This window comes from Caloenas nicobarica, chromosome Z (assembly GCF_036013445.1).
Source record: "Caloenas nicobarica isolate bCalNic1 chromosome Z, bCalNic1.hap1, whole genome shotgun sequence".
In the NCBI taxonomy this organism is placed as follows: Eukaryota; Metazoa; Chordata; class Aves; order Columbiformes; family Columbidae; genus Caloenas; species Caloenas nicobarica.
The window spans coordinates 56,967,685-56,995,426 of record NC_088284.1 but is presented as its reverse complement, the minus strand read 5'-3'; the positions used below and the strand labels follow the sequence as shown (position 1 = coordinate 56,995,426).

At 42.2% G+C, this 27,742-nt stretch overlaps 1 protein-coding gene across 2 annotated transcripts in view; it reads right to left on the bottom strand.

Moving 5' to 3' along the window:
• Positions 1-25,554, bottom strand: part of LOC136001328 (guanine nucleotide-binding protein G(q) subunit alpha) — a 139,326-nt gene extending 113,772 nt beyond the window's left edge. The window contains exons 1-2 of one of the 2 annotated variants that reach the window (XM_065655500.1): positions 25,218-25,554; positions 23,934-24,078 (exon numbers count right to left, since the gene is read on the bottom strand). In XM_065655500.1, coding sequence (XP_065511572.1) covers positions 23,934-24,069 — 136 coding nt within the window. In that variant the 5' untranslated portion in view covers positions 24,070-24,078; positions 25,218-25,554. The remainder of the gene's footprint in view (positions 1-23,933; positions 24,079-25,217) is intronic. The other variant, XM_065655501.1, reaches the window with a different exon arrangement.
• Positions 25,555-27,742: the final 2,188 nt, after the last annotated feature.

The window sequence follows — 27,742 nt, the reverse complement described above, 5'->3', positions numbered from 1 at the left end:
ATCTAATATCTCTTGGCACACGGTTGCCAGCCTTGACGTTTCCCTGCTGCAGGGAAGGACCTATGGCAAATAAGCAGTAAAAGCAGAAGTTTCCAGAGGCTGTCATTTACCGGGTCTGCATACAGCCCACACGCCTGACACATTAATGGAATCAATGAGCTTCTTCCACAGACACCACAGAACTGCACTGCTGGCATGTGTGTGGTGAGCCTGGTGCTCGCAGAAAGCACTGGCTTTACTAAGCGTGTGCACAGTGACTGCAGTATGTGTATACACTACTTTTACTCTGAGCATGTGAGTGGGCTTTCTAAGAACATTCACAGGCTGCAGCCACTTGCACAGCAAGTAAGTGGCGCACTGATTATTCCTGAGCTGCCTTTGCAAGAGTCCAGACTAATATGCCCTAGCATGTTTAAGTACCTACACTTTGAAAAGGACAAAATTATATTCAGCACACTCTGAACTGTCCTAAGGTATGTTTGCTGTGGGCTATTTCAGGCAGAACTAGTATGAATTACCAATGAGAAAATACGAGGTTTCTTTGTGGTGCTGGCCTTCACTCAAGGGCCTTTTACAGACATAATCCTGGGCTGAATCACACCACTGCTGAAATGTGCTCGTATTCTGAAGAAGCAGACCAGACGAGTACAAACACCAGCCACTACTGAAGCTCTTCAGGTTAAAGCAAGCAGAAGGGACAGTGGCTTCCTAAGTTTTTGCTCGTGGACAACTCACACAGTAACGTGTCTCTCCGGCTGTGAAATATCATCTAGATCAAAAGCATGTAGGGAAGGAGATGCCCTGGAGCTTTGCTGTAGCCATGGATTGTGCAGATAGGATGAAGCACCATGCCTGCAATTCACTAACTAGCCATAAATTATTTTCTTTGATTTGTGAACCACAAAGGCTTACTGGAAAAGGAACTGTACAGGGATCCAGGTAATATGCTCTACTTCTGGCACCTTTTTTACTTCATAAGTAGGTTTTCACAAATATAATCTTTGTTTCCATTTCCTGCCGTTACTTATTGTGCTATTTTATGCAATAAACAACTTTGTGTAAAGTATTTGAAATCATACTAACCCACTGCTCTGCAGAAGAGCAAATGGTTTAACCATTCCAGCTGGGATCTCATTAGAACATCAGTATCAATGAATCTAACACACCGATACACTGTAAAGAGCTGATTTTTGTGTCAAATCACAGGAATCGTCTCTGAAGCACACATAGTAAGGGATATTTTCATACTGCAACAGCAGTTCATTACTGACAGCTACTAAGTCACCAACATGACCTCTTTGGGCAAAGAAAGAATTCCTTTATGTCAACTACAGGTGTGGGGCAGTTGGTTTACATCCATCCTACCAGCAACGCTGTACACATAATTTGACTTCAAACTGTACAGTCACAAACCAAACTGTTATTAACAAAAACGTTGTCTTGGTTTTTGCAAGGAAGGATTGCTAACATAATGCTACATGGATATGTCTTTTTATGTTATTTACCAGCAATCTTAGTTAGAAGCTAATGAATCATATAATTACACTATTATTTGTTCACTTGAACTGATCATCTTTCTAATCAAATTTATGAGATATTTATTAATTTTCTGCAAGGCCATGAGAGACAGTCTGTAATTCTCTTTGCCTGTGAAGCTGGACAATGAAGTTATTTTTCATATTTCCATGTCCTGTGAATTCAGCTAGCAGGCTATTTAGCTCCAAAGCCAACCCCACCTCAAGAGTTTTTACATGTTTTACTTCCTCATCTTCATATTACTTAATAAACAACTCTTTTTCTTCTTACCAAGAATAATACAAGATCCATGGAGGTGAGCTATAGCATAGATAAGGTTAGGAGCTTTTTACTTTCAGTATCACATAAGATCACAATTAGGAGAGTATTTCACCCCTGTAAACATTAAAGTGTAATATAAGAGCTCACTCCCTTACAAACTCAACTGATGGACTAAGATTCCTTCTAGTTAGTGTAGGATAGTTTCTAAAACATGCTTCTCCAACACTTTAAATGTACTCTATCAACCACCTGATCAAAAGCTTCCCATCTCTCTCTTGAATTAAAATTTTCTTTTCCACTTTTATTGGTGGCCAAAAGCCTTCTGAGAAACATGCAAAAACGGTAATTGCACATCAAGTTAAAGGCAACCTGCTCACTTTAAGCATGAAAAAATTCAAATCAGGGTCATTTTACTAGACAAAAAACTGCCATGGGAAAGCCAACATCAAACCTCTCATCCTAACAACACTGTTTTGCAGCTACCCATACGGCATAGGTTAAAGTTATTTTAAAGGCTACATGAATGTACTTGCACATGCAGAGACAGGCAGAAGGAGAGCTATCTTTCATTTCTTCCTGACAAAAGGACAGTCTGAAAGTTTGTTTGTGTTTTTCCCAGCTCAATTCCTTATATTTAAGATCAGAAATATTTACTATGATTATCTTGTTTTTCTCATGCTTCTGTTGAAGAATATTGCTTTGAATTGACAGTAGCTATAACCCATTCACTGAAGGGAAAGGACAAACAATTTAGAAGTTATTTAATTGGTAATTTAGATGCTAACAAAGACAAATAATAACCAAAGAGTTCTGACAATGCCTGATCAAAGAATAAAAACTCCTCTAATCAATTAATTATATTGTAATATAAACTTTCTGTCGGGTCCAACATGGAAAGTACTGGACAAGTGAAATATCATTAATGGTTCAGAAAATTTAAAAAAATATATATACCTTGAAGAGCCTGATATGTTCAAAGTTTTTTCATGTAACGGACTAATGACTTTAAACTACTACTGGCACTGATATACAGAAAGAGAGTAAGTAGCTCATGTTCTTCATGAAAATTGGACATAATTAGAAGATGTTTCTAAACCTAAATCGACCTATTTCAAATTATTAATATTTCACTATCTCTCAGTACTAACAGGGAGGGAAAATTCCTGAGGTGGAAATGTCAATTCCACCACTCTTTGGAAAGCAGTTGTGAAGCAACAAGGCCAAGTTTTTGTTCCATGTATATAAAATGCTGTTTGGAGATGTCTGCAAACATATGCCTTTTTCCAGTTTAGCTGTGCTTTGCAGCTCTGAAAATAATACAATCATCTAGGCTGGAAAAGGCCTTTAAGATCATCAAGTCCAATAATTAAGCTGACACTGTCAAGTCTACCACTAAACCATGTCCCTAAGTGCCACATCTACACGTCTTTTAAACACCTCCAGGGATGGTGACTCCACCACTTCCCTGGGCAGCCTGTTCCGGTGCTTCACAACCCCTTCAGTGAGGAAATTTTTCCTGATATCCAATCTAAATATCTTCTGGTGCAACTTGAGGCCATTTCCTCTTGTCCTATCACTTGTTTCTTGGGAGAAGAGACCAACCCCCTCCACGCTACAACCTCATTTCAGGTAGTTGTGGAGAGTGATAAGGTCTCCCTCAGCCTCCTTTTCTCCAACTAAACAACTAACCTGTAGGCATGGCAAAACTCCCACCTGAAACCACTGGGGTAGACATACACTAGTCTTTAAGATAGGTTGAGGTGAACATTTTCAAAACAAACTCTCTCATCTTCCTTGTTCACTGTGCTCTCCTTCATTATCATCAAAATGTCTCCAAGTGAGAAGCTGGATTCCTTTAGAATAAAACTAGTAAAAATGTAGGTGAAGGACCACACCTAAAGCATTCTAGCCACAACCAGCCAATCAGTCCCTGGGATCAGACTAGACTTGGTTCAAAGCAAAGCAAAACAAACCAACCAAAACCAAATCAAACAAAACCAAACAAACCAAAACCTGGAACACAGACATCAGGTTCTCAGCACCTACTGTTTTGCCCCAGAGACCCACTCTCCAGTTCACACTATTTGCTAACTTAGCCTTCGTCTCCACTCCCCCACCTACGATCACAGGGATAATAATAATTAACTACTTCCTCCCTCACAAAGGCAACAGAGTGACTGATTAGCTAGTGGGTGTGATACAAAACGGTCATACAAAACTACTCCCTCTTATTACAAATACTCTCGCGCTGCTATCAACCAAAAAGAGCAGCACGGAAACAAGAATCAATCCAGAACATCCTTAGGTTTCTCTACAGTAAAACTGCTCCAGTTGATCAAGTCACTCTGATCATAGCAGGTTTATTTCACAAAAGCTAATAACAATCTGACAAATTAACTGAACCCTCAATGTCATTGCTATACATAATAGAAGGAACAAGTACCTGCCACTGTTTTTGTGCATGTCCTATTTATTTACTTTTGCTTAATGGAATCAAAGATAATGTAAGGAATGTACAGATATTTACTTTTGAGACAGCAATGCTGTTAATTATTATCTTTAATGAATCTTTTTGGCATTGTATTTAAGGTTCCAGAGTTCCTTACCTGTCAGGCTTGGCAGTACAGCAATAGTCTATTGTGAATTTGAATTTGTGGACTCCTGAAGCTGACACAGAAGATGACAGGGCAAGGCACATGCTATTACAAAAGCACATTGGTTAGGCATGTGATGAGAACATACTTCCTACCTGGAAACTACAGCTCTGAACTACTGCTTTGACTCAGGCTACCGACAGGTACTCCACTGCTCTTTGTGGGAATTTCACTGATTGTCCTCAGCAGGGCTTTTGTGGATGGCTGTGAGACAAGTTACCCTCACATCAACAAGAGAAGAAAGAATGACTTGGAATTTAGGTCCAACTCCACGATTGCAAAGATTTTTACATCTGTGCTCTGCTGCTCTATATTTCCACTTAGCAAAATCTATACTTCCCCAGTTTTTGACATTTAAGTTCCCCAGCTGTTTAGGATTTTGCCTCTGACTTACTCAAAAGCACCCTGCTGTTGGCAAAACCAAGGAGTGGTTGCCATGCTAAGTGCCAAGAGAGTCTGTAAACTAAACATCTCCCTGCTTCCAAGACAGGCTCATCTGACAAGGTGAGCAAAGCAAGCCTGGCATGAAGTGTGAGGACATTTTGTCTGCTTCAAAACACAACCACAGGAAGAAATAACCCCTTCTACTTAAAAGAGCTTACTGTTTAGCAAAGTCATGCAGGACATGGAAGAACTTTAATTAATTTCTCTTGTTTGACCAATTCAGTTCAAACTTGCAACTTCAGCCTCTCAAGAAAGATAACTCACTGTCAGCCTACGCTGTCATCTATCTTCCATCCTTGAGCTAAAAAGCAGGAACAAAAATGATTATATTCTCACCCTCAATCAAAAGGGAGTCTCTCTCAGCATCCAATCCTGCCAGTTCTGCCTATTCGCACATGTGCTTACTCACTCACGCCATTCTTCCTGGGCTTCTAAATCAGGTCAATGGGCAAGTAAGTTAGGCACTGAAGTGCTTGCTGGCAGAGGACCCAGTTCTCTCTGGGAATCCTGCAATCTCTCCAAACAGATTCTTCACCTACACGGTGTGTCAGGATGATAAACGCATGCAGCAAGGTGTGCAAGCCCACTGAGAGCTGCAGTGTGAGAAGCCAAAAACTGAAGAACCTAGATGTACTGCAAATCTAACATTAGTCCAAAAATATTAGTCCAAATTACTTCCCAATACCAGTGTGACTGCATAGTTTAGACCAAATAAAACAGCACATTCAAATACATCTCACAATAAGGTTTTTCAGAACAAATGAACTATTGGTGCCACCAAGAACACCAGTACCTGACTGTACGTGATAGAAATGAGAATGAAATTCTACAAATAGTCGCTTTCTATGGAACTGTAACAAGAAGATGTTCCCAAGATATTTAAATGTGAAGCTTAGTTCACATATCTAGTGAAGCATTGGATAAGACATGAAAGTCTTACTACTCCTAGGGAAGCATTCCAAGTCCAAACTAAAATCTGCCTCTTTTGTAGTTTTGGCTCCTCAGCCTCTTTTCTATCTGAGCCTATAAACTGGGTGACATGCAAGGGGAGAAACAGCGTCATCTGTGAGAGCAACATCTCCTGCCTCTACTCCTTCCTCTACTTGAAAATTTTGTTTCAGTGTGACACTTTTCCAAATAGAAAAGCTATTGTGTGAAGGTGAGATAATGATCCACAAAGTCCACAGTTGACAGCAAACTCCTTATCATTTAGAAACAAAATCATGCAGCAGGATCCAAACTGCAATGATTATTTTAAGTGGATCACAGAAAAACAGCAAAGTTGCCAAGATGCAGTCACTCCCTCGTAATTCATGGCATCAAAAGCACTACAAAGCAAATGAAAAAACCAAACAAACAAAAAAAAGCAACCAACCAAAATCTAGATCAGTCTGAATCAGCATTGTTTGAGAAATTATGGTGAGTGTGGCTTCATTAATTGATCCAGGAATAAAGCCTGGTGCCACTTTGAGCATTCCTCTGAAATGTAACTCATAGAACTGTAATTACAATGACACTACTGGTAAGAAAAGGTGGCTCATGATACTCATTGTTTCGGAGATACCATTAGCTTAGGAAAAAGAGGAAATACTCCTAGGTGACATTTATTTCACAATATAGAATTGCAATAATTTGCACTATCACAAAAACAATCCACCTTGCTTGCTAATGGACTTAAATGTGCTGCCTGAAATTCAGAACAAGATTATTGTGAAGGCAATAAACTTTGTAATTTGCATTATCAATTGGTCAAGAAGGAGGTTTGCTTCAAAAAGACTTGGGCAGAAAATAATTTTCTCCCTTCATGAAAAAGGATTCCTTAGTAAGACAACTGCATGAGAACAGAGAATGGCAGGAAGGTAAAAGCTTCATTTACAACTGAAAAGCTAAATATAAAAAATACATTGCTAGACATCCTCATTACAGTCTCCTCAGTTATGGAAACCTGAGATATTCCAAGGTACTTAATCACGGAGCAAGATACACTGGAAAACTAACAAGGTCACCATACTTGGCCACACAAAAAGTGCACACCAAAATCTCTAAGGCTTTTTCCACTTCTATTCCATAACATGGAAGAAGGTTTGTTTGTTTTGTTTTCTGGGGTTTGGTTGTTTTTTGTTGTGGTTTTTTGTTTGGTTGGGGTTTTGATTTTTAAACATACCTTATTCTGCAGGCAGCGGGCTAAGACCGAAAAACAAGTCTTTGTAGGAAGCAAATGCCTTAGCGTATTTAAAGCAGGCTAAGAAAGGACAGACAAGAAGATAATCCAGTGTTCAAATGACTTTTGCCTTCCATTCGTTTACTCATTTTCACAAAAAAAGGAAAGAAAATAGTATAACCCCAAACAGGTAACTCGACTAATAGCCATTACTGGAATAATCATCTAAGGAGAGCTTGGGAAACAACTTCCCATCATTTGCTTATTCAGGTCAAGATGCAAAGAAATTCTACAGGTTGAGGGCTCTGACAACCACTTTGAACAAACAAACATACACAGACAAACAAAAAACCCACAACACAAGACACAAAACCCCCCACACAGGGTTATGACAAAAGGATAAACACAAGTCTATTTTTGGAAAATAAGAGCTACAAGCCAAGCGCAACTCCCTAATGGCTCTCACTTGTGGAGGGGTGCTACCCTCTTCAAGGATTTCACTGCCTACTTACCACAGCAGCACTGAGCGGCTGTTTTACGTTAAAGGACAGACCTATTCATGGGCCAAGGTTGCAAATCCAGCACAGCCTGACAAATGCCCCACCTCTCCCAAACTACATGAGATGTTATACCATCAGACACCACCAATACCTTCATTCTTCCCCGCAGCAGACAGAGCTAATCTGTGTGTCAAGGCCTCACACTTCACTCTTCCAGACATCAGAGCCACCTGTAGACACCAAGGCAGCAGATGCTTTAGTGTACTGAAGATGTGACACTGGAGACATGGTGTACCACACTAGTCAGCTATAGGGTACAGGCTTCCCTTCAAACACTAGCTAGGAGCGGGGGTTCCTAAAGAAAGCAATAAAACACTGGGAGTTGCTTTGGAAGTGGGTGCCTGTCTGCACCTGAGCCTGGGTCCTTCTTCACCATTCCCACCAAGCGCCCTAAGAGAAGCCACCAGTTCCTCTAGCAGGCACCTGCTTCCTCCAGAGCAGCGTCCTGCCAGCTTTGGTCTCTCCCAGAAGCCAAGGCAGGAGCTGGCTGCTCTGCCACTCCAGCCCCGCCATGCTCTGCCAAGGGCTACAGAGCAGCGCCCTGCACACTTCTTCCTCACTTGCCACTGTTTTCACCTGACCTCAGAGTAACCTTGACTAGACAGATCATCAGTTTCAAAAAGTTAGTTGTATTCGTTTTAGAATACAGGCATATCAGTCTTTTACATCTCTTTTTTTTTCCATGGATGTACACACTGAGTATCAACCCTTATCTTTGCAAATAATCTCCTGACTTTGCAGCACACCTCTGTTAGTCATGACTGCTGATACGAGAAAAGAAGAGGGCAATTTTTCCTTCTGTTACTTTTCATCTATAAATAATTTGTCTCGTGCAGAAGGAATTCACTGGCACTAGACATGGCATCTCTGAGCACTGGGCAAAAAACTGAATTTGTGACCACACCCAAGTGTCACTTACCAGCACGTTTTGGTACCGGTCTGGGTTTACATGCAGAGCCAGCATCACACACACACTTCACGCATGGTGTTAGGGCACTGACAGAGCATGTGTACCCTAGTTGGAGGGTTTCAGTCCTCCTGTGTCTACTCCATCTGCCAACCCCCTGAAACTACAACTCCCCTAGGCTGCATAATAATGCTGACATGGCTGGGGGTGCTGACGCTGGATCAGGTGTGGAGAACCCTTAGCTTGCAGTCAACTGCTTGAAGCTACAGCCTGCCTCAGTCCTGTACATGTTCAGGGACCAGCTGGAAGACTGTCCTGTACTACCCACCACAGCCCAGAACCCAGGGTAACAAGTTACCCTGCTGTTTTCCCCACCAGACAGACTAAGCAGCAGAGCTGGCTACTCCCCAAGAAGCATGCTGGCATACTGCTACTGGAAGACTTCTGAACAGCAGAACTACGGTTTTCACTGATTTCCCCTCAGGTACCTGGCCACAGTGGCCCAGGAGTGCCTACAAAACAATTCTTTGTATACCTGTAAAGGACTGGTAAGTGAGTGGCAGCATAGTGAAACGTGAATCCCATGGGATTCCCCCCATGCTAATTAAAGGCCTGAGTAAACTGGAGACACAGCAAATCTGGATCTGCAAGATGCTGCTGCAGCACAATCGCTGTATTTTACAGAATCACAGACTGGCTGAGGTTCTAAGGGATCCCTGGAGGTCATCTGCTCCAACCCCCTGCAATAAGCTGCCCAGGACTTAATATCTATTACGGAGGGAGATTCCACAACCCCGCTGGGCAACCTGTACCAGTGCTCAGCCACTGTCACAGTGAAAGCGTTTCCTGATGTTCAGAGGGAACCTCCTGTGTTTCAGTTTGTGCCCATTGCCTCTCACCCTGCCACTGGACACCACTGGAAACACCCTGGCACTGTCCTCTTCACACTCTCCTTTCAGGTACATTTATACATCAATAAGGTCCTCCCTGAACCTTCTTTTCTCCAGGCTGAACAGTCCCAGCTCTCTTGGTCTCTCCTACTATGAGAGATGCTCGAGTCCCTTCATCACCTCTGGACTCTCTGCAGAAGCTCCGTGCTTCCCTCTCTTGTACGGGAAGCCTAACCTCAAACTCCTTGTGCACCAGGCAGAATGAGAAGAGGTATAAATGCAGTAAAAGATGAAGAAACTTTTTTTTCCCAAAGCATACAGGAACTCAGGCTGCATTTGTGTCAGTGCAGTGTTAAGTACCAACCATGCTTCAGCTGCATGTCTGAAAACTAAGCAAAAACATGCCGGGCTGCACAGTTAGAGAAGACAATGCAGTCCCATAAGTAAGAAGCAGTCCCAGGGGCCTCAGATCCTCATCCTGCTAAGATTCAGTCTATCCACAAAAGTCTGAAAGCTGGATGATGGTAAGTGGGAGAAGTCATCCTGTAAGCATCCCCGACTCTTCCAACTGCAGTTAAGTCCTGGAACATCCACTTCCTCCTTGATAACAAGGAGCACTCAGCTTGTAGAGATAGACCCAGTTCCTCTGCACTAGACGCAGCACTCCTTACAGCAGGCCACTAAAGCCTAGAGGTGGACTCCTGGACAGGTAAAGAGCATATGACAGAGAGCTTTGCTCTGGGGACTAGTCACTGGATTTCTGTGGAAGGCAGAGTTGCAGAGTTTATAGAGTCTTCATTGTCAGAGAAGTTGGAAAAACATTCAGAAAGGCAGACTGGCCAAAGAGATCAGAGTGTCTTTGCACTACTGAAAGTGAAAGGGGAGAGGGTGCACTCATTTAGCAGAAAAAAAATCAAAGGAAGATTAAAATTAAATTAGTAATCACTTTTAATGGATAAATTAAGCTCTTTGTACAAACGTTCTAGATGCCTAGGTGATAAACCCAAAGAATTGCTAATATACAGATGTAGACTTAAAAAGGGACATACAACTGAAGCAAAGACTCACACAAGTGAAAGTTCAGCGATTAGCTGCTTCTTTTACACTTCAGAATTGCCTTGCAGCCAGGGATCTTTAATATTTCTGGTTTAAGTTTTAACAGAGAAAAATCGACACAAAGGCTGGTGCTGTGGCAGATGACTATGTCACAGCTAATGTGAGAGACAACTCAGCGGGCTCCTTAAATACATTTATGAAAAGGGATGAAGAGATCATCTCCCAGTGCCATGTAACTGACATTAGAGGCCTCGAGTAAATTACCTTTGTATTTCTCTAAGTTCACAAATAGTAATTTCTAAAACAGAAAAGCACCACACAGAAATACTTCTTAAGAAAAAGAACATGTGGCAAAACTACAGCCAGAAGTAACTGCAGAAGCATGTGATTACGACTCAATCCTGTTTGCTATGTGTAAACAAGTCTAGCACCAATAGTAGAGGTATGTTGCAGGTATACTGTGTTTCATGAGAGCTACTTTAGCAAAAGCTGACAGAATTATCAGTGTAAATAACCGGATTTAGATTTAACAGAAGAGCAACTGGGAGTAATTTCAGAACATTTTATCAAATAGCCTAGACAGCCTCGATTCTAGGAAACAAGAAAAAAAGAAAATATCAAAATCAGCCTGGATAGGAGGGGAGGTAAAAGGCAGAAATCAGAATAGGCAAGTCAAAATTTGGGGAAATTTCACAATTTATTAATAGAAAGAGTCAAATGAAGGGCTCTATGTGAGACTTTTTTTTTTTTTAAATCACAAAACTCTTAAAACCACAATGGTCCTTCACTAAACTGCTGTAGTAGAACACTTAATATTTATCAGCATGGGAAAACCATACATAATTTGCAAACATTTTTGTTTTGTTTTTAGGGAAACACAGACCACGTTTGCAATGACAGAGTTTCCACTGTCGTGCTCACTGAAGATAAATGCTAGGGAGGATTTACTAGTTAGATCATTGTCACTCAGCAGGACCAGGCATCCCTTTTCAAAGAGTTTTAGAAGGACTAGCTAGGAAGTCATCTTGCCTTGTAACTCCTGAAATGTCACTCCAAAAAATCCAAAGGATGGGAAAGGAGTAGAGGAAAGAGAGTGCATACCAAGAGGTTTGCTGTACAAAGTCAGTGGTTTTGAGGAACTAGGCATCTGCTAAGCAACAGATCTAGTGTCATACAACAAACCAACTTAGCATGCATTAAATAACAGTTGTTTAAACAGTAAGTATTCAATTACACAGGCAGAAGTCCTCAACAGACAGCTGTCTTCCAAACAGGATCCTAGTGATATTAAGATTGTGGTAAGAAACTTAAATATCTTCACATATGAGATAGAATAAAAAAATAAAATTATTACTGACTACTTATAGGTGACACAAAAGCTGTGGACTGGTAAGTTAGGAAGAGGATAGGATGCTGAAAAGTGGTTAAAATAACCTGTAAACCAGAAACAGGCAAAAACTGTGCATCTGAATCCTGTTAAATGTAAGCTTGTCAAACAATGAATGAAACAATCCTGAAAAGCAGTTATTTAGAAGAGTATTTTAGTTACAGCAGATAGTTGTCTAGACATGAATAGTTTAATGTCATGGCTGCTGCGCTGCTTCAACACACCTCAACAGTGGTATCCCAACGAGCAGGAGAGAAATTTTACTCCTGTACTTGTACTATAATGTAATAAAATCAGTGTTCAATTCTCACATCTGTACTTCAGAAATAATGTTGAAGACTTAGAAAGGAGTCAAAAGACAGCTACAAGAATGATTAAAGGCTTAGAAAATCCACCTTACAGTTACAGTTAGGACTGAACTACAAACCATCCAGACTGAGCCACGAACAGGGGATACTGGAATATTTTCTTTTTGTCCTTGAAGGCGTTAATAAATGTGATGTTCAAGAGGATGGTGAATTTAAACCATACATAGTAGAGGGGGTTTATTTCTTATACTTCATCTAATGTCAGAAAATAAATTCCACGATAAATTAACAGGTTATCAGACAGGTTGCTGGTGTTTTGTGGAACACCCATGTATTTTGGTTCAAAAAACACCTTGACAAAACAAACAAAACCACTAAACCACACCAAACACAATACCACCGCACACAAAACCAATACCAAAAAACCCAACCAACCAAAACCACACAAGCACAGGGATATATACAATTAATGTCACTACACCCAACCTACAGTCAAGATTGTTAGGTTGAAATATGGTGTTGAAGAAAACAGATTTACTAAATCAACAAATACATATTTGTCTTGCTTATGGCTCTGTTCTGACAACTCCCAAGAGTTCTGGCTCTCTGTGCACATTAAAAAATCTTGCAAATAAATTGGAAGGTATTAGAGAAATGCACGTCACAATACTGAAGTAGCTTGGTATCACGTACACAAGACAGATAAAACACACAGGCATGTAAGGTGATGACCTGTTTCAGCAGCTAAGGATTATTCCAGAAAATATCATCACTCCTTGGAGATACGACCAACTGAAATACAGAGATAAGTTATTTCAAAGCACTGTCACGGTGGTATTTTTTCCTTTTTTGAAGCTATTCTAACATAAGAATGTCCTCTCAAGGCTTGACAAGTCATATATACAGTAATGCTGCAAAACTGCTAATAAAAGAAACACCTCCTTTTGTGTTTCGAAACAACAAAAGCCATGTATCTCCTCTTGTTTCACAGGTTTTATATTACTTAATGGGAAAACTCCAAAGACAAAAAAACGCAGTATAAAAATTTAAATACTATGCTCTTTACTTTAGTACATGAAATTGTAGACCAAAAAAGTCTGTAAACCAAAAAGATTCGGCCAAATTATTTTCTGAGAATAACCAAATGAAAACTCCACTAACAAAACTAACATGGTTGTAAATTTAAAAAAACCCAAACAAACAGCACAAGAATACCATTACCCACAGAATGCTTGTGTCGGAAATTTCTTCAAGGCAAACAGCTTAAAGCCATACATATTAACTGCACTGTTCAGTGTCACAGGTTTGCATGTCATTGGGAGTACAGCCACAATCAAGCTATTAGCAAATTTAGTTCATGTTGTTTATCTGGTTTTGGTTCAAAGGCTAAAATCTTTAGAGATTATCATGAGTCTAGTTCAGAAGCCTAACTAGATGTAATAATTAATAGTAGCGTATTACTCTGTTGTACAGCCAAAAACAGAACAAAACCACAGTGAATCAGAATTCATTATTATCATGTCTTGCAGACAAGAACCAAGAATGAATGGAATTAAGCAAATAAACCCCAAGAGAACAAAAATTACCCTGGACAAAAAATGTTTCGAGATTCCAATGATCAAAGATGGTATTAAACCCCAAGCTTAAATGATCACAAGCCAAGCCACCTTTAAAAGTAAAATATTACTGATGTTAACATCAGAATTAGATAAAAAAATGCTATTAGTCGATTTACTAAAATTCAGTAACTCAAATGAACCTCTTTGTCCTGTTCAGAGAAAATACTCAATTTTAGATTTTGACGAAAGCAAATTTACTCTTGAATAGTCTGTTCTGCCTTTCTATGAAATCAGCTGCTAAATCAGGACAGTCATCTAAGCAAAATCCACCTTTTCATGGATCAGAGTAAATGTTTATTATCTCCTTCAGTTTATTTACCATTTCACTGCTGAGCTAAACAGAGACCATGAGGAAACTGAACACAGCACAAAAAAAATCTCACACTATTTCTTCTCAGCATTCTCTTCTCATCAAGAAAAAAGAAAGTTATGTTTAGATGCATTTTCAGAGAAAAATGAATAAATAAATAAATTAAAATAAAGCATTGTTCCATCCAGCAATCAGGTTGGGAAGAAGTATAACATCTTTAATTCCAGGAAATTACTTATTAACAAAGCACTCTAATCACAGAATCGTTTGCGTTGGAAGGGATCTTCAAAGACCATCTAGTCCAACCCCCCTGGCATGGGCAGAGACATCTTTCACTACATCAGGTTGCTCAGAGCCCTGTCCAACCTGGCCTTCAACACTTCCAGTGATGGGTTATCCACAGCTCCTCTGGGCAATCTGTTCCAGTGTCTCACCACTCTCATCATGAAAAAGTTCTCCCTTACACCCAATCTAAACCTACCTTCTTTTCAGTTTAAAACAGCTGCCCCTTTGTCCTGTCACTACAAGTGGTAGAAAGTCTCTTTTTTTATAAACCCTCTTTGTATATTGAAAGTCTACTCCAAGGTCTCCCTGGAGCCTTCTCTTCTCCAGGCTGAACAGCCCCAGCTCTCTCAGCCTGTCCTCACAGCAGAGCTGTTCCAGCCCTCTGATCATTTCTGTGGCCTCCTCTGGCCTGTCTCCAACAGGTCCATGTCTTTCCTGTGTTGAGGGCTCCAGAGCTGGACACAGGACTCCAGGTGGGGTCTCACCAGAGCAGAGCAGAGGGACAGAATCACCTCGCTCAACCTGCTGGCCACGCTCCTTTTGATGCAGCCCAAGATATGATTGGCCTTCTGGGCTGCAAGCGCACATTGCGAGCTCATGTGCAAATTTTCATCCATCAGTATCCTCAAGTCCTTCTCCGCAGGGCTGCTCTCAGTCCCTTCATCCCCCAGTCTGTAGTAATTTTGAGGGTTGCCCCAACCCACGGGCAATACACTCAGACCTTACACTTGGCCTTGTTGAACTTCATGAGGCTTGCATAAGCCCATTCCTCAAGTCTGTGAAGGTCCTTCTGGATGGCATCCCTTCTCTCAAGTGAATTAACTGCACCACTCAGCTTGGTGTCATCTGGAAATCTGCTGAGGGTGCAACTCAATCTCACTCTGTCATAATGAAAATATTAAACAGAACAATCCCTTGAGGGAAACCAGTCATTAATCATTTCCACTTGGATACTGAGCTACTGACCGTAACTCTTTGGATGGAGTCATCAAGCCAATTCTTTATCCATCTAACAGTCTATCTATCTATCTATCTAACAGAGTATCTATCGAACCCGTATCTCCTCAATTTAGCAGTAAGAATGCTGTGAGAGACCACATCTGAGGCCTAGACAGATGATATCCATAGCTCTTCCTTTGTCCACTGATGCAGCTACTCCATTGTAGACGGCCGCTAGATTAGTCAGGCACAACTGGTCCTTTGTGAAGCCATGCTGGCTGTCTCTAATCACCTCTCTGTCTTCCACATGTTTCAATGTATCTTCCAAGAGGATCTGTTCCATGATCTTAAGGTTAAGACTAAGTTATAGCCTGAGTTTTAGCATTGTCAAAGATGTTTCCCCATCGCAGGGAATGAAAAAAAAGTTTCACATGAGAAGTGTTTCTCATGGGAGGTTTACATTAAATCATTTTGGCGTGACATCCAACACCTATAACTTCCAAGATGAACCTTTCCCCCCACAAAAAATAAACCTTAAAAGGATACTTGATGCGTTAGGGTTATGGTAATGAAATAAAGGGACTTTGATCTTTAAATCTCTCTTTCAATAATGTGCCAGCTCAGCAGTGTTCAAAAGTCAGTCAGACAGCTGCTGGGTGGCCTGCGCTCTGAGATAAGCTACTGATCTCATCATTGTTAATGATGACCAGGTACATACACCATAAACACCCCTCATAAAAACTGGCAGCCCTAGGATAGGAGAGAATAAATTGGCATGAGGATTGTCACCCTTTTTGAAAACACTTCTAAGTGTCAGGTTCTATCGACGCACAAAATTGAAATGAAAAAGAGCAAAAAAGAACTTGACCTGACCTATTTACCTATATGTGTAAGACCCTGCATTTTATTCTTTGGGCTTTTTTTCCCCCCAGCACAACTACACAGTGTCTCAATTTCTAGGCTACCATTATATCATTTTTACAAACAAACAGAAAAGATGTAAAAGTATTGTAAGAATCCTTATTTTCTCTCCTAAAAGATCAACAGATTTAAAGCAAATTATGCTTGTAACAAAGGAGTGGTTTGGGGTTGTGTTCAATTTTTTTTTAAGTTGTTCCTTTTTGAACACCACCTTTGAAACATTTTCACTATCAACATAAATGTTGACTTCAACACCATCTACACAACACACTCCAAAAGGGCAAACATCAAATAATCCAACTACTTGGACAGCTATTTAAGAAACTGTTGAAGACGCATGAATGATGCCTTCAGTTTTCAGCATTAATTTCCATTGCCTTTACTGATATAGCTATGCGATGAAATGGTACCCACAGTGCTTAGTAAATCTAGTATCAGAGCAAAATAAATGTTCCATACCTGATCCTCAGTTTCCCAAACCTGACCAGCTCCTAAAAGCACAGGGAATAATGGCATCTTTCCCAACTGTTATGCATTTTAGGGTTTTTTTCTGGCCTTATTAGTTAGCAGTTGCTGCTACAGAAACCTTCTGTTTTACTTTCTGGTTGACTCTATTCACCAAGAAACATAAGCTGGGATAGCTTTAGGCATTCTTTTCCAACATTCTCTAATAAAAAGAAAGATAATTAACATCAACATTGAAGAGTTAAAAATTCTCCAGTGATGGGTTTATAGCACCAGGAAAGACAAGCAACTTTCCTTAACTTATAATAAGTTCTCATTCAGTAGAGCATAAACTGTCCAAGGACCAAGACGCGGTATGCTAGCAGCCAGTGAGCATATAGCTCAGATATAGTGACATAATAACGAGACTAGGCAGTAGTGTATAGTTTGTGCCATAAGAGCAAATACTGTGAAATCTAAAATATTTTTGCTTAATGGAGAATTTCAAAACATACAAGACATGTTTATTACATAATATCTCAGTTTATAAAATGAAGATCAAGAAGGGGGTTTATTTTGCTTGACTTCATGGCTATATCATAACTAAACCAGTGATTTCTAAACTTTCAATTCCTGTTTACTGAAAGAATCTGTAACAGGTTGGGTTTCCATCACATGCAATTTCACCAAATTCCCACAGAACAGTAAACCTGATCTCATCTTAGATTTAACTCCAAGGTGGCTAACTCCATCTGGAAAAACAAAACAAAACACCAAAACTTCTGATCCACATTTGGTGATACTTATCAAGATTAGAATTGTATATTCAGTTAACTTCAAAAGAGCTCAGGACCTAACTGCACTGATCTCTTCAGAAGAGAGATTTTAGGAAGACAAAAAAAAAAAAAAGAAGAAAAAAGAAAAAAAAAAAGAATATAACATATTTCAAATGCTGCCTGCCCTTGTCACAATCTCCCTTGGGGAAAAACAAATCCTCTTTCAAAAGACTTTTGATAGCTAAGGCTGAGTCCTCAAGCATTTCGACAAGGACCGCTATGGCACTGTCCTAGGTACAAAACAAAATGCACAAATTACCAATGAGGACAGGGCCTTGAGTAGACATTTTACCCATGTATCTGCTCTGAGATGAAACCAGACCCAGACCCAAGCACTAGACAAAACTGCCTGGTCCCATTCCTAACAGATGCTGCTTCTTGCAGAATCCCTCTGATGTTCTGTTGCTTTATTCAAGCTACGCACATATTGCCCACCAGCTCCTCTTCAGAGAAAGACAAACTCAACCACCATGGTGGGGCTCACCTAAACTGCACCATTCACATCGGCCGTCTGCTGGATGATTCTGCCTGAATGGACCAACTGACAAAGGAGAAATCTTGTTTGGTGGGTTTTGTTTCTGGAATAGCCACACCACCTTCTCAAATGCAGAATGAAATCAACAATAGCACTTTTCTGTTGGCAACTGCATCTGCATAGGGAGTCTAGAATAAAACTCTACAGTCCTGTTAAACACTAAGTATAGTGTGCAATTTAAGTAGTGTGACTACTCCATGTCATTTGTCCTTTGAAAAGCCACAAAAGACACAAATCTGTAGACAATCACCGTTCGGTTTAGTCTCTGTATCAATGTTACTTATTGGAGGAACAATATGCTTTCAGAACATTTAAGATTTAATCTGTAATTCAGCTTGAAAAAAAAAAAAAAAAATTTGTGCTGTTCCTGGAACTCCCCCAGTAACTTTCAAAACTCAACTACTAAAACTGTGATATCTCTTAGACTCATGCCCTCCCGTGTTACTGCATCTAACTTTTTTGCACAGAATTAGCAATACTAAGGCCAGCTGTATGCTTCCTTCTTTGATGCTAGGAACACCACATACATGGCCTCCTGGTATTTCCTACACTCTAACTCTTCCTTGGTTTTGTGCCGCTTTCCTGCTCTTTGTTCCTGCCAGTCAGAGGTTTTATAATTAGAGCAAATAAAAGGTGAACGCTGAAAAATTTCCATAATTTTATTAATAACAGCTGTTCATACATGGTAGCATTCAAGTGCAAGAACAGATTTTTCCTGAGTCTTATCCCATTCAGCAGGGCAAGAAAAAATACTCTGTGTTTAAAGTATTCTGTTACGGCAACAAAGCTAACTACCATTAATCACACATCTATCTTATAATGTTATTTCACACCTTCTTGGGATCAATTTTGCAGAGATTGTAATATTACTTCAAAAGAAATGCTTTCTGCTGTGAAATTGTGATTGCCATTATATACCAACAAGAATTATTTGAAGCAGCTAAAAAAGCAGAATTATTATTTCTTAACTTTGCAGCATACACTCAAATGTCCATTCTCAAGAGATTCTTCTGCTCAAGATAAACTTTTGCCTCCTGCACTAATTCAATATTGTTCACCAATGTAAAATAACACTTGGGGTCACTTGGCTCTTTGATGTATGAGTAAAATTAAATTAATCAGGACTCTGACTATTCAGGCCTTCAGACAGTTCCTACTGACTTCAGTGGGGGGAGATCACTTCTTAAGAAGTAAAACCAAACCAGCAACAAACCCTTTTTAATGGCTGCAAATAAAATACCTCTTCGTGATGCACTAAAAATAAATAAGTATGTTCTTAAATACGTTCTAAATATACGTTCTTCATATGTTATCACACTGGTAGTCAGATGTTGATTTTTGTTTTCCTCAAGAGAAAAATAATACACATATGTCTATCTAAGAATATGTAAAAGTGGTTTACAGGAGGAATGAAATTATATTTCCTTACAAACAGCTTCTGCTAAATGAGAGATATCTACCAGTCTAGTTACAACACATATCAAGACGTATGTTAACTATTCGTTCATTTTACAGTAGTAAATATGTACTGTGGTAACGACCTAAAACTACTGGAAAGTGTGAGTAGGACAGAATGATACAAATACAAGTTACAGGAAAAATAAGAAAGCTTGCTTGTTTCTCTAGCTGAATAAAAAGTTATATAAACCCAGAATCCTCCATTGTTGGCTTAATGGATCCACTTCCTCTTCAATTTATCTACAGAAAGTCTAAGTCTGCTAATTCACCAAGTTCTGCATGTAAATCTTTAATTCACCTGACACAGGTATAAGAAAATAAATGCATATATATTCTGTGTGCTTGCTGAATATTCACCTTATGTTCAAAAGTATCTTTCCATGTAAGACTGGTTGTCATTCAGTCTAATTCAAATGGCCTATATTCCACCTTTTTCCTTTGGTAACACATAGCGAATGAAAAGACACTCCTATCAGGCAACTCCCTTCACTGACACATTTGCTATCTCAAACATAAGAAACACCTACCACTTAAAAATAAAAAAAACAAACGTGTTTTGCACATGACACAATACCAATAAATATGCCGCAAAACATCAAACAGTGTCACACACCTCCAGTACTTCATTTGGACAAGGCTTATAGATATGTAGGTGTAGCTAGCCATCTAGCATGATACTGCCAGACTACTTCCTTAGATACTCAAGGCACTTCCCACTGAGAAAATAGTATATAACATGAATATAGAGTGTGGAGGCATGGGATGTCTAGGATTGAAGGTTTATGGCTACAGTCTATCATGTGGACACAAATGCTGCTGAGACCATGCAAAATTTCCACGCGCAACAGGCAAAATGATGTATGTAAGAACTAGAGCACATGGCTCCTACTACTTAACAACAAATATGTACATACAGGCTTAAAATACAAGCATACAGAATAACATACATTTTTGTTTGGCATATACCAACATAAAACATTGAAACACCTCTTTTTTTCCCCAATTATAAAAACAATGTGTTTTTATACTACCAGCAAACGAGGGATTTATATTAACAACTGCAAACTCTGGAGAACAATCATACAGTTTTACAAAGTGTTCAGCAGTAATGAAATCCAGAAGAATTTGAAAAATACATGAGACTAAAACCAAATCCAGTCTTCCACTGAATTTGTTCCAAAGTGCCTTAAACATTACAGCCAAGTTGTGCTAGCCATACTACTACGCCTTTGTAATATGCTTCAGTGCTTATTTCTGAATTCTGGCTTTTCAGAATTACAATAGCAAATAAATACTTTGGCCTGTTCTAATCTGCTCCAAAATTAAGCAATGATGTACAATAAAGTACCTAGAAGTGGTATTTTAATGTTTAATCACACAGAGAGTTTGTTTTTAAACGAATACTTAAAAATAATCTTAGCATGCAGTTAAGTAACATTTTAAACTCTTTGATCGTGAAAAATAAGAAGATATCATCATTAATACACAAAAAGGGTGAGCCAAGCACTGTGTGTGCATGTCACACAGTAACAGGAAGAAATTAACTCACTGCAAGGAAGCACCGTATCTTCCACAAGTTAAGAGAGAAAAACACTTCTCATCCAATTTTTTCATTCTTTAGATTTGCTACTTAAGTGCATTTGCACGTACATACGTCTAATTTTTAAACAAGTATAACAAAAACTATCTGGAACAGATACGCTTATTTGTGCTTTAAAACCCTTTGAGTTAATAATACCTTTCACTCTGCAGTTGCAACAAGTCTGAAGAACATGCATGGTCAATTAACATGGCTCATCTTAAACTGTGCTAGTACTCTCCTTATGAGCCAAAGGATATGGCTCAGTCCCATGTTCAAAATCCTTTAACCCACTTAGGCTTTATGTCCCATAAAACTTTACAAAGCGGGACTGAGAAGTTGGCACTTCTGAAAAAAAGAATAAAATAAAACCACGCTTGCCTATGTTTACATAAAATAAAATTAAACAACACTAGTTGTTTAAGATTTTGAGGGGGAAAGACATGTAATGGAACAGCAAAGGTCTATTCAATTAAAAAAAAAACAAAAACAAACTGAAAACCCACTAAAAACCAACAACAACATCATTTTTTTTTTCAGATGATTTTTGTACTACCAGTCTCACTGTTTTTAATGACTGCTTTTCTATCCTAAAATGGTTTTGTCTGTCTCAAAACCTTGTGAATGACCCACACAAACAACACAAACATAACAAATGAGCAACTGCCCATGCTGAGGAAGCAGTGAGTGACTTGAAAAAAAAAAAAGTGCTGTCAGATATCTAAAGTAAACCCACCAATAAAAAAAGTTTTCCTCAAAATCAGTTTGTAAATTCAAACCTGAATCTCTACACAATCCCATGACTCTGACTGTGGTTCACCACTATGCTGCATTTTACAAGATTGTTAATCTTTAAGTGTTAAATTTAATCCAAACAGCTACTTATGCACAGGAACTTTCAGTCAAACATACGACGGAGGTTGACAAGGCAAATGACCAAAAATGTGTTCACAGTAACAATTTCTGTACTGGTTTCATCACACAAGTATACAAATAACTCTTAAGTATGAGCAGCTGAACATTCACCTCTCTTGGTCTCTAGTACATCATGCTTATGCCTTCACAAATGTGTCAGAACTCTTGATTTTGCACTAATGCTGATGAAACGCAAAAACCTTTCACACACACAGACTTAAGAGGGTTTTCCCCAACACCTTCCACGGGTTGGCTTCTCCTCTGTTCTCCCTCAACCCACAGCATCCCGTCTGGCCCCAACTGATGCCACAACCGGACCCCAATCTATCGCCACCTACCCCTACGCTTCACATTACCAGCGGGAGGGCACTGCAAAGCAGTATGAGGTCTGCATCAGCGCCTGCAGAAGCGGATGTCTGAATGCCTTCCCTGGGCTCATTCAGTAAATTTCATATATTTTTGAAAACGTGGGAGAAGCCTCTAGCACTACTTCGAAAAGAATCACGAAAATACAGATACAATTTGTACCTGAGTATCAAGTCAAATATGTCAACTGCCTCTGCTGAAGCGAATGTATATCATCAAGTAATTAAACATCGATAAAATTAAGCAAAGGCAAGCTATCTATCCCCTATTTTATCTTCTGTTTGAATCCTGAAGCAGTCACAACATGCACTTCCGTGAACCAGAACAAGGCCAAAACGAGACAGACCGTTATAAGTGGGAGTGCTGCATCTGAATCCACCACTCCTTTCCCATGCCAGCTAAGGATCCCAACACCTTTCTCCATATCCAGAAGACAAGCTGCAGGAAACAGTACATTAACACGGAAGCCCTAAAATGTATTCTGACTTTTCCTTTCAACTCTCCTTACCTCACTGAAACGGCAGTTTTCTCCCCCAGTATAAATCACTACTTTCATATACATAATCCAAGACAAAAATCTTCAGCATAAACATCCCACGTCCACTTGGAACACCCTCACTCATGCACACACCAGACAGCGGTGCAGACATGTTCCGAGGCCTGCGAGTCCCAGGCAGACGCCGTATAACCACAGGAGCTACACAACATAGTACAGCGCACTGGATACGGACAGACGTATTTTAATTCAAAAGGCTTATTTTGACACAAGCCAAATTTCTATTAGATAAATGCTGTCTCTGCATGCTTGCGGCTCCAAAGTAACAACCTGTTTTAACCAAAGATAAATGATACAGTAGATTTTATTTCCTGACCAGTGGGTGGATTCCAAAGGTATTAAAGATCCTGTCATCCTCCTGCATACTTGAGGTTAGTCCTCGGCTTCACGTGTGCATCTGGGGCTTTACAGTTCTCTTTTCTTTCTAAAAACCAGCCTATAACATGAGCATAAGACCCTTATCCCAGTTTACCTCATTAAATAAAAATCACAACAAAAAATGCAACCGGCGAGCCCACAACCTTCCCGAGGAACAATGCAGATATTAAACCTGCCACCATCGATCTGCACAGCAACTCCCCCGGCGAGTCCCTTCGTTAACCCGCTTTCTTGCCATCGCTCTCCCACACACGCCGCCCCCGACATCTGCCCCCCCTTGCCCGCCCCGCACCCCCTCGCTCACCCGCCATCCTTCCCCTCTCCATTTTGGAAGGCCGTTCGCCCTCCGCACCGAGCCCGCCCGCAGAAGCCGCAGCCCTCGCCCCGCCGGCGGCGATGCCCGCGGGCGGGCGCACACGGCACTCCGCAGCGCGGGCACGGCCGGCGGCTCCCCGCGGGCAGCCCCGCCGGCCCCGCCGCCGCTCGCCTCGGCCCCGCCATGTAACGCGCCGGCCGGAGGGAGCCCGGGGCGGCGGCGGCGATGCCCGGGCTGCTGCCTCGGCGGCACCGGGGGCGTGCGTGCCGTTGGCGGCCCGGCCGAGCCGGGCGGCGGCAGCCCCGCACTCACCCAGCAGCAGCAGCTTCAGCTCCCGGCGGGCGTCCCGCTTGTCCCGGCGCAGCTGCCGCTCGATCTCGTCGTTGATCCGCCGGGCTTCCTTGGCTTCTTCGCTCAGGCAGCACGCCATGATGGACTCCAGAGTCATTCTTCCTAACTGGTTCAGACACAACCCCCACCCCCCCTAAAATCGCACGCACACACACACGCCGCACTCACACACACGCACCCCGCCGCCGCCGCACCGGCCCCGGGGGGCACAGGCGCTCTCAGCCCGGGAGCCCCCGCCGGGCGCCGCAGGGGAAGCGCAGGCAGCTGCCTCGATGCCACGGAGGGGCGAGGAGAAAGAGGCAGGGCCGCTGGCGGCGCGGATCCCCGCTCCCTGCCGCTAACACCCGCCGCTGCCAACTCCTCCTCTCCACTAAATCATGCACCAAACAACATGGAAACATCCACCGCGGCGGCAGCAGCGCTACCCAGCCGAGCCGCTCGCCGCCGCCGCCCCTCGCCCTCCTCGCTCCCCGTCCCTCAGCGCCGCTCGCAGCCAACGCGGCCCCCGACTGTCCCTGGCGGACGACACCCCCACCGCCCTCCGACGCGACCACCCCACCCCCTGTGGAAATGCTAATGTCCGCTAATCCCTCCCCCGCTCCGCACACACATTTCCCGGCCGCTGCCCGTGCTCTGGAGCGGAAGCCCAGCTGCTGCGGGGCGGGCGAGCCCGCCGCTGACCGGCGGGAACAGCGTCCTCCCGGCCGACCCCCTTTCCCGGCGGGGCGGCCGCTCGCCCCTCTGGCGGGAGAGCCGCTGCCGGAGAGCTGCCGCGGCCCGGCCCGGCCCGGCCCGGCCCAGCCCGCAACGACGAGAGAAGGGGCGGGCGGCGGGGACCCGCCGGGGAGGAAGAGCAGGCAAGCAAGCAGGCAGGGGCCGGGCTCGCCCGGCTTTTCAATGGCTCAGCTCCGCGGGCGTGGTGAGGCAGAAATATGGCGGACCGTGTCTCCCGCCGCCTCTCCCGCTCTCCCCCCGCGCCGTCGCACGCCGGGAGCCAGCGGCCGGGGGAGCCGGACTCCCTCGGGATGCCGCCCCCAGCCGGGCCCAGCGCCCCAAGGCCGCCCCCGCCCGCCGTGCGGCCGTGGCGAAGGGCAGGGGAGCTGCGGAGAGAGGCCGGCGCGGTTTCTCACACCAAATGGCCGCGGGGGACGCGGCCGGCTCCCGTTCGTCCTGCAGGGCAGCGCTTTCCCTAGCGCCAGGCGCTGCGTTTGCTGTCGCTTCTTTTGTTTTTAGTCGGGGACTCACATTTTTATGCCGTGCCCGTCCTAGAAGAGCTGGCTTGGGTTGGCAGGGACGGGGTGGAAAATGTGAGAGCTGACAGGAGCGAAGGGAAAGGGAGGGGGGAAGCACCTTCTCCACCTTCAGCCGGAATGGCAATGCGAGGCGGGACGCGGAGCGCACGCCACCGGGCTCGGGAAGTTTTTACGCCCGCAGCCCTGACACCCGGCCCGGGCGGCTCTGCCGTACCGGGGGACAGCAAAGGCGTTTGCCACCGGCGCGGTGGGGCACGTCCCGGCCTCACCCGAGGGAGCGGGTGCGCTCGCTGGGCTTTGTGTTCCGCCGTTGTCACCTCTGCTCGGCCATCGCCGCCAACTGCCGCCCCCCGCCCCAGCGCGGCCTCGCTCCCCAGAGCCCCTGTCCCAGCCGAGCCCTTCCCAGGTAGCCCCAGCCCGATGGGCACTCAACTGGACGGTTCACACAGCTTTTCGGTTTCTTGTGGATTCATAAACTCCTTGCGAAATTCCCACACCTGCCCTTCGTCTGCCGACCTCCATATTAAACTATTTATATCTGGGAGTGTTGCGAAATCTGCTGGGAAACTCGTACTAACCTATGAAGCAGGTAGAGGGGGCACGACGCTCTCTGTCTTCTAGTTTGGGTGTGATGTCCTTTCCAGCACCTCTTGACATCCGTTTGAGGTTCCCGTGCTCTTTCTTAAAGCTCTTCATATGTACTCACTATATGAATTAAGTAGGGTCCACCGTAAGGTGTAAGACTAGGAGGGAAATAAAAATTAGAATAATCAGGAAAATAGTACAGTCAGTCAGTTTTTAGAGCATGAAAAATTTTTCCATTACTTTAAAAAATGCATGATTTCCACATAGACCTACGTAGTGGTTTTATGTATTATGTAGAAAAAGAGTTAATAGAACTTCGAATCCTTTTTATATTTTTTTATTCCCGTGAATTAATACATGAGTTTTAGTCAAAATTGTGGAATCCTAGTTTTAGTAATAAAAAATTAAATTTTGTTCAAACTATCTTCTCTATTTTAAAACCTCTAAGTATATAGGTATTTCTGTGTATTTATCTATCTTTTGTCACAGATTAATGTATTAAATCCAATAAAGATTTCTAAGGATTGAATTACAGAGACGGTTTAGGTAAAAATGCGAATAAGTAATGAAAGGAAGGGAAAAAATTTCTTCATGAAATTAATTCTCAACATACCAGAGTTTTCTTCTAAAAGCTGTGCCCCAAAAGGGTGAAGATAGGTGAACGGTACAGGTCAGTACTCAATGCACGTGCAACTGTTTTGTGCCTAGAACACGGGTACATGGAGTTCAAGTCTGCAGCGATCATCTTCTGGCATCATGTTTAAATAAAGGGTATGAATGGGTTGATGTATTCGCGACCTTTGGGTGAACTGTATCAAAATCCTCCCCCTAATTGTGGGCACGGCGGTTCTATTGAAAACTGCATACCTCAGACAATATTCTACCATTCCCCAGTAGATGAAGTCTGGCTCAACTTTCTTAACCAAGTATTTTACATGCTTAGTGTATTATAGAAGGCAGGAACACAGTGCGTACCTCAAATGCAGAACTGTCATTTAATTTTGCATTTTCAACAAGACACCCCAGAGACCATAAATTTCATCTGTATGCGCTGCTCCCATTGACATCCTTGGATTTTAAATCTCCATTGAATAAATATCTCCAGATTTTTAATGGATGAGCCATCTAGTCTTGAATCTGGCATCAGCAGGTGACGGTTACATGCTGTTTTACCCATTGGCTTTGTGTCTTAGTGGCTAAGTCAGAAGAACCCCTATTATAGACAATTACATGATAATAAACCTACGAGGAAATTTCTTTCCAGCCCTCATCTCCATAATGGTTGGATTTTGTTTTGAAACACAAAATATCCTTTATAAGTATTTCATCCTAATAAGAACTATCAGTAAATGACAGACGCCGTTATTGCTCATACAGATAATTATTATCCATAGACACTATCCATACTGTTGCCTAATCCTGGACAGGTACTTCCTGATAAGCATCCTGTCACATTAATAATCTCGTATTCCTCTGTCCAAGTAGTCTCCAGTGCATGGCTCATAGCAACCCCATTGCCTGTGAGACATTTTACTGTCGCTTACTGCCACAGGAAATTAAAGTGAGGCTGACAGAAGGAGCGAGTGATGATATTAAACACCCTCCATCTTCAATATTCTTCCTTAGAAAGCAGCAAAGATTGGGAAACCACCAGCCTGTTAATCTTCTTTGTATTTCTTTGCACTAATCTATACCACTTTTTAATTTCTTCCTTCCATATGCCTGAAGATATTTATTGTCACTATCCTCTGTCTCTTCTGCTTGCGACACTTTTCTGTGATGTTTTGACAGATTTTGAACAGCATCTGAACTTGGTGCTCACATGACTGTGAAACAGCAGATCATGTACAGCAATATCGCAGGATTTTCATAGGTAGTCAGCATCTCACCTTAAGCAATGGAATATCTTGCAAGTGCTGTTTGCCATTGCAC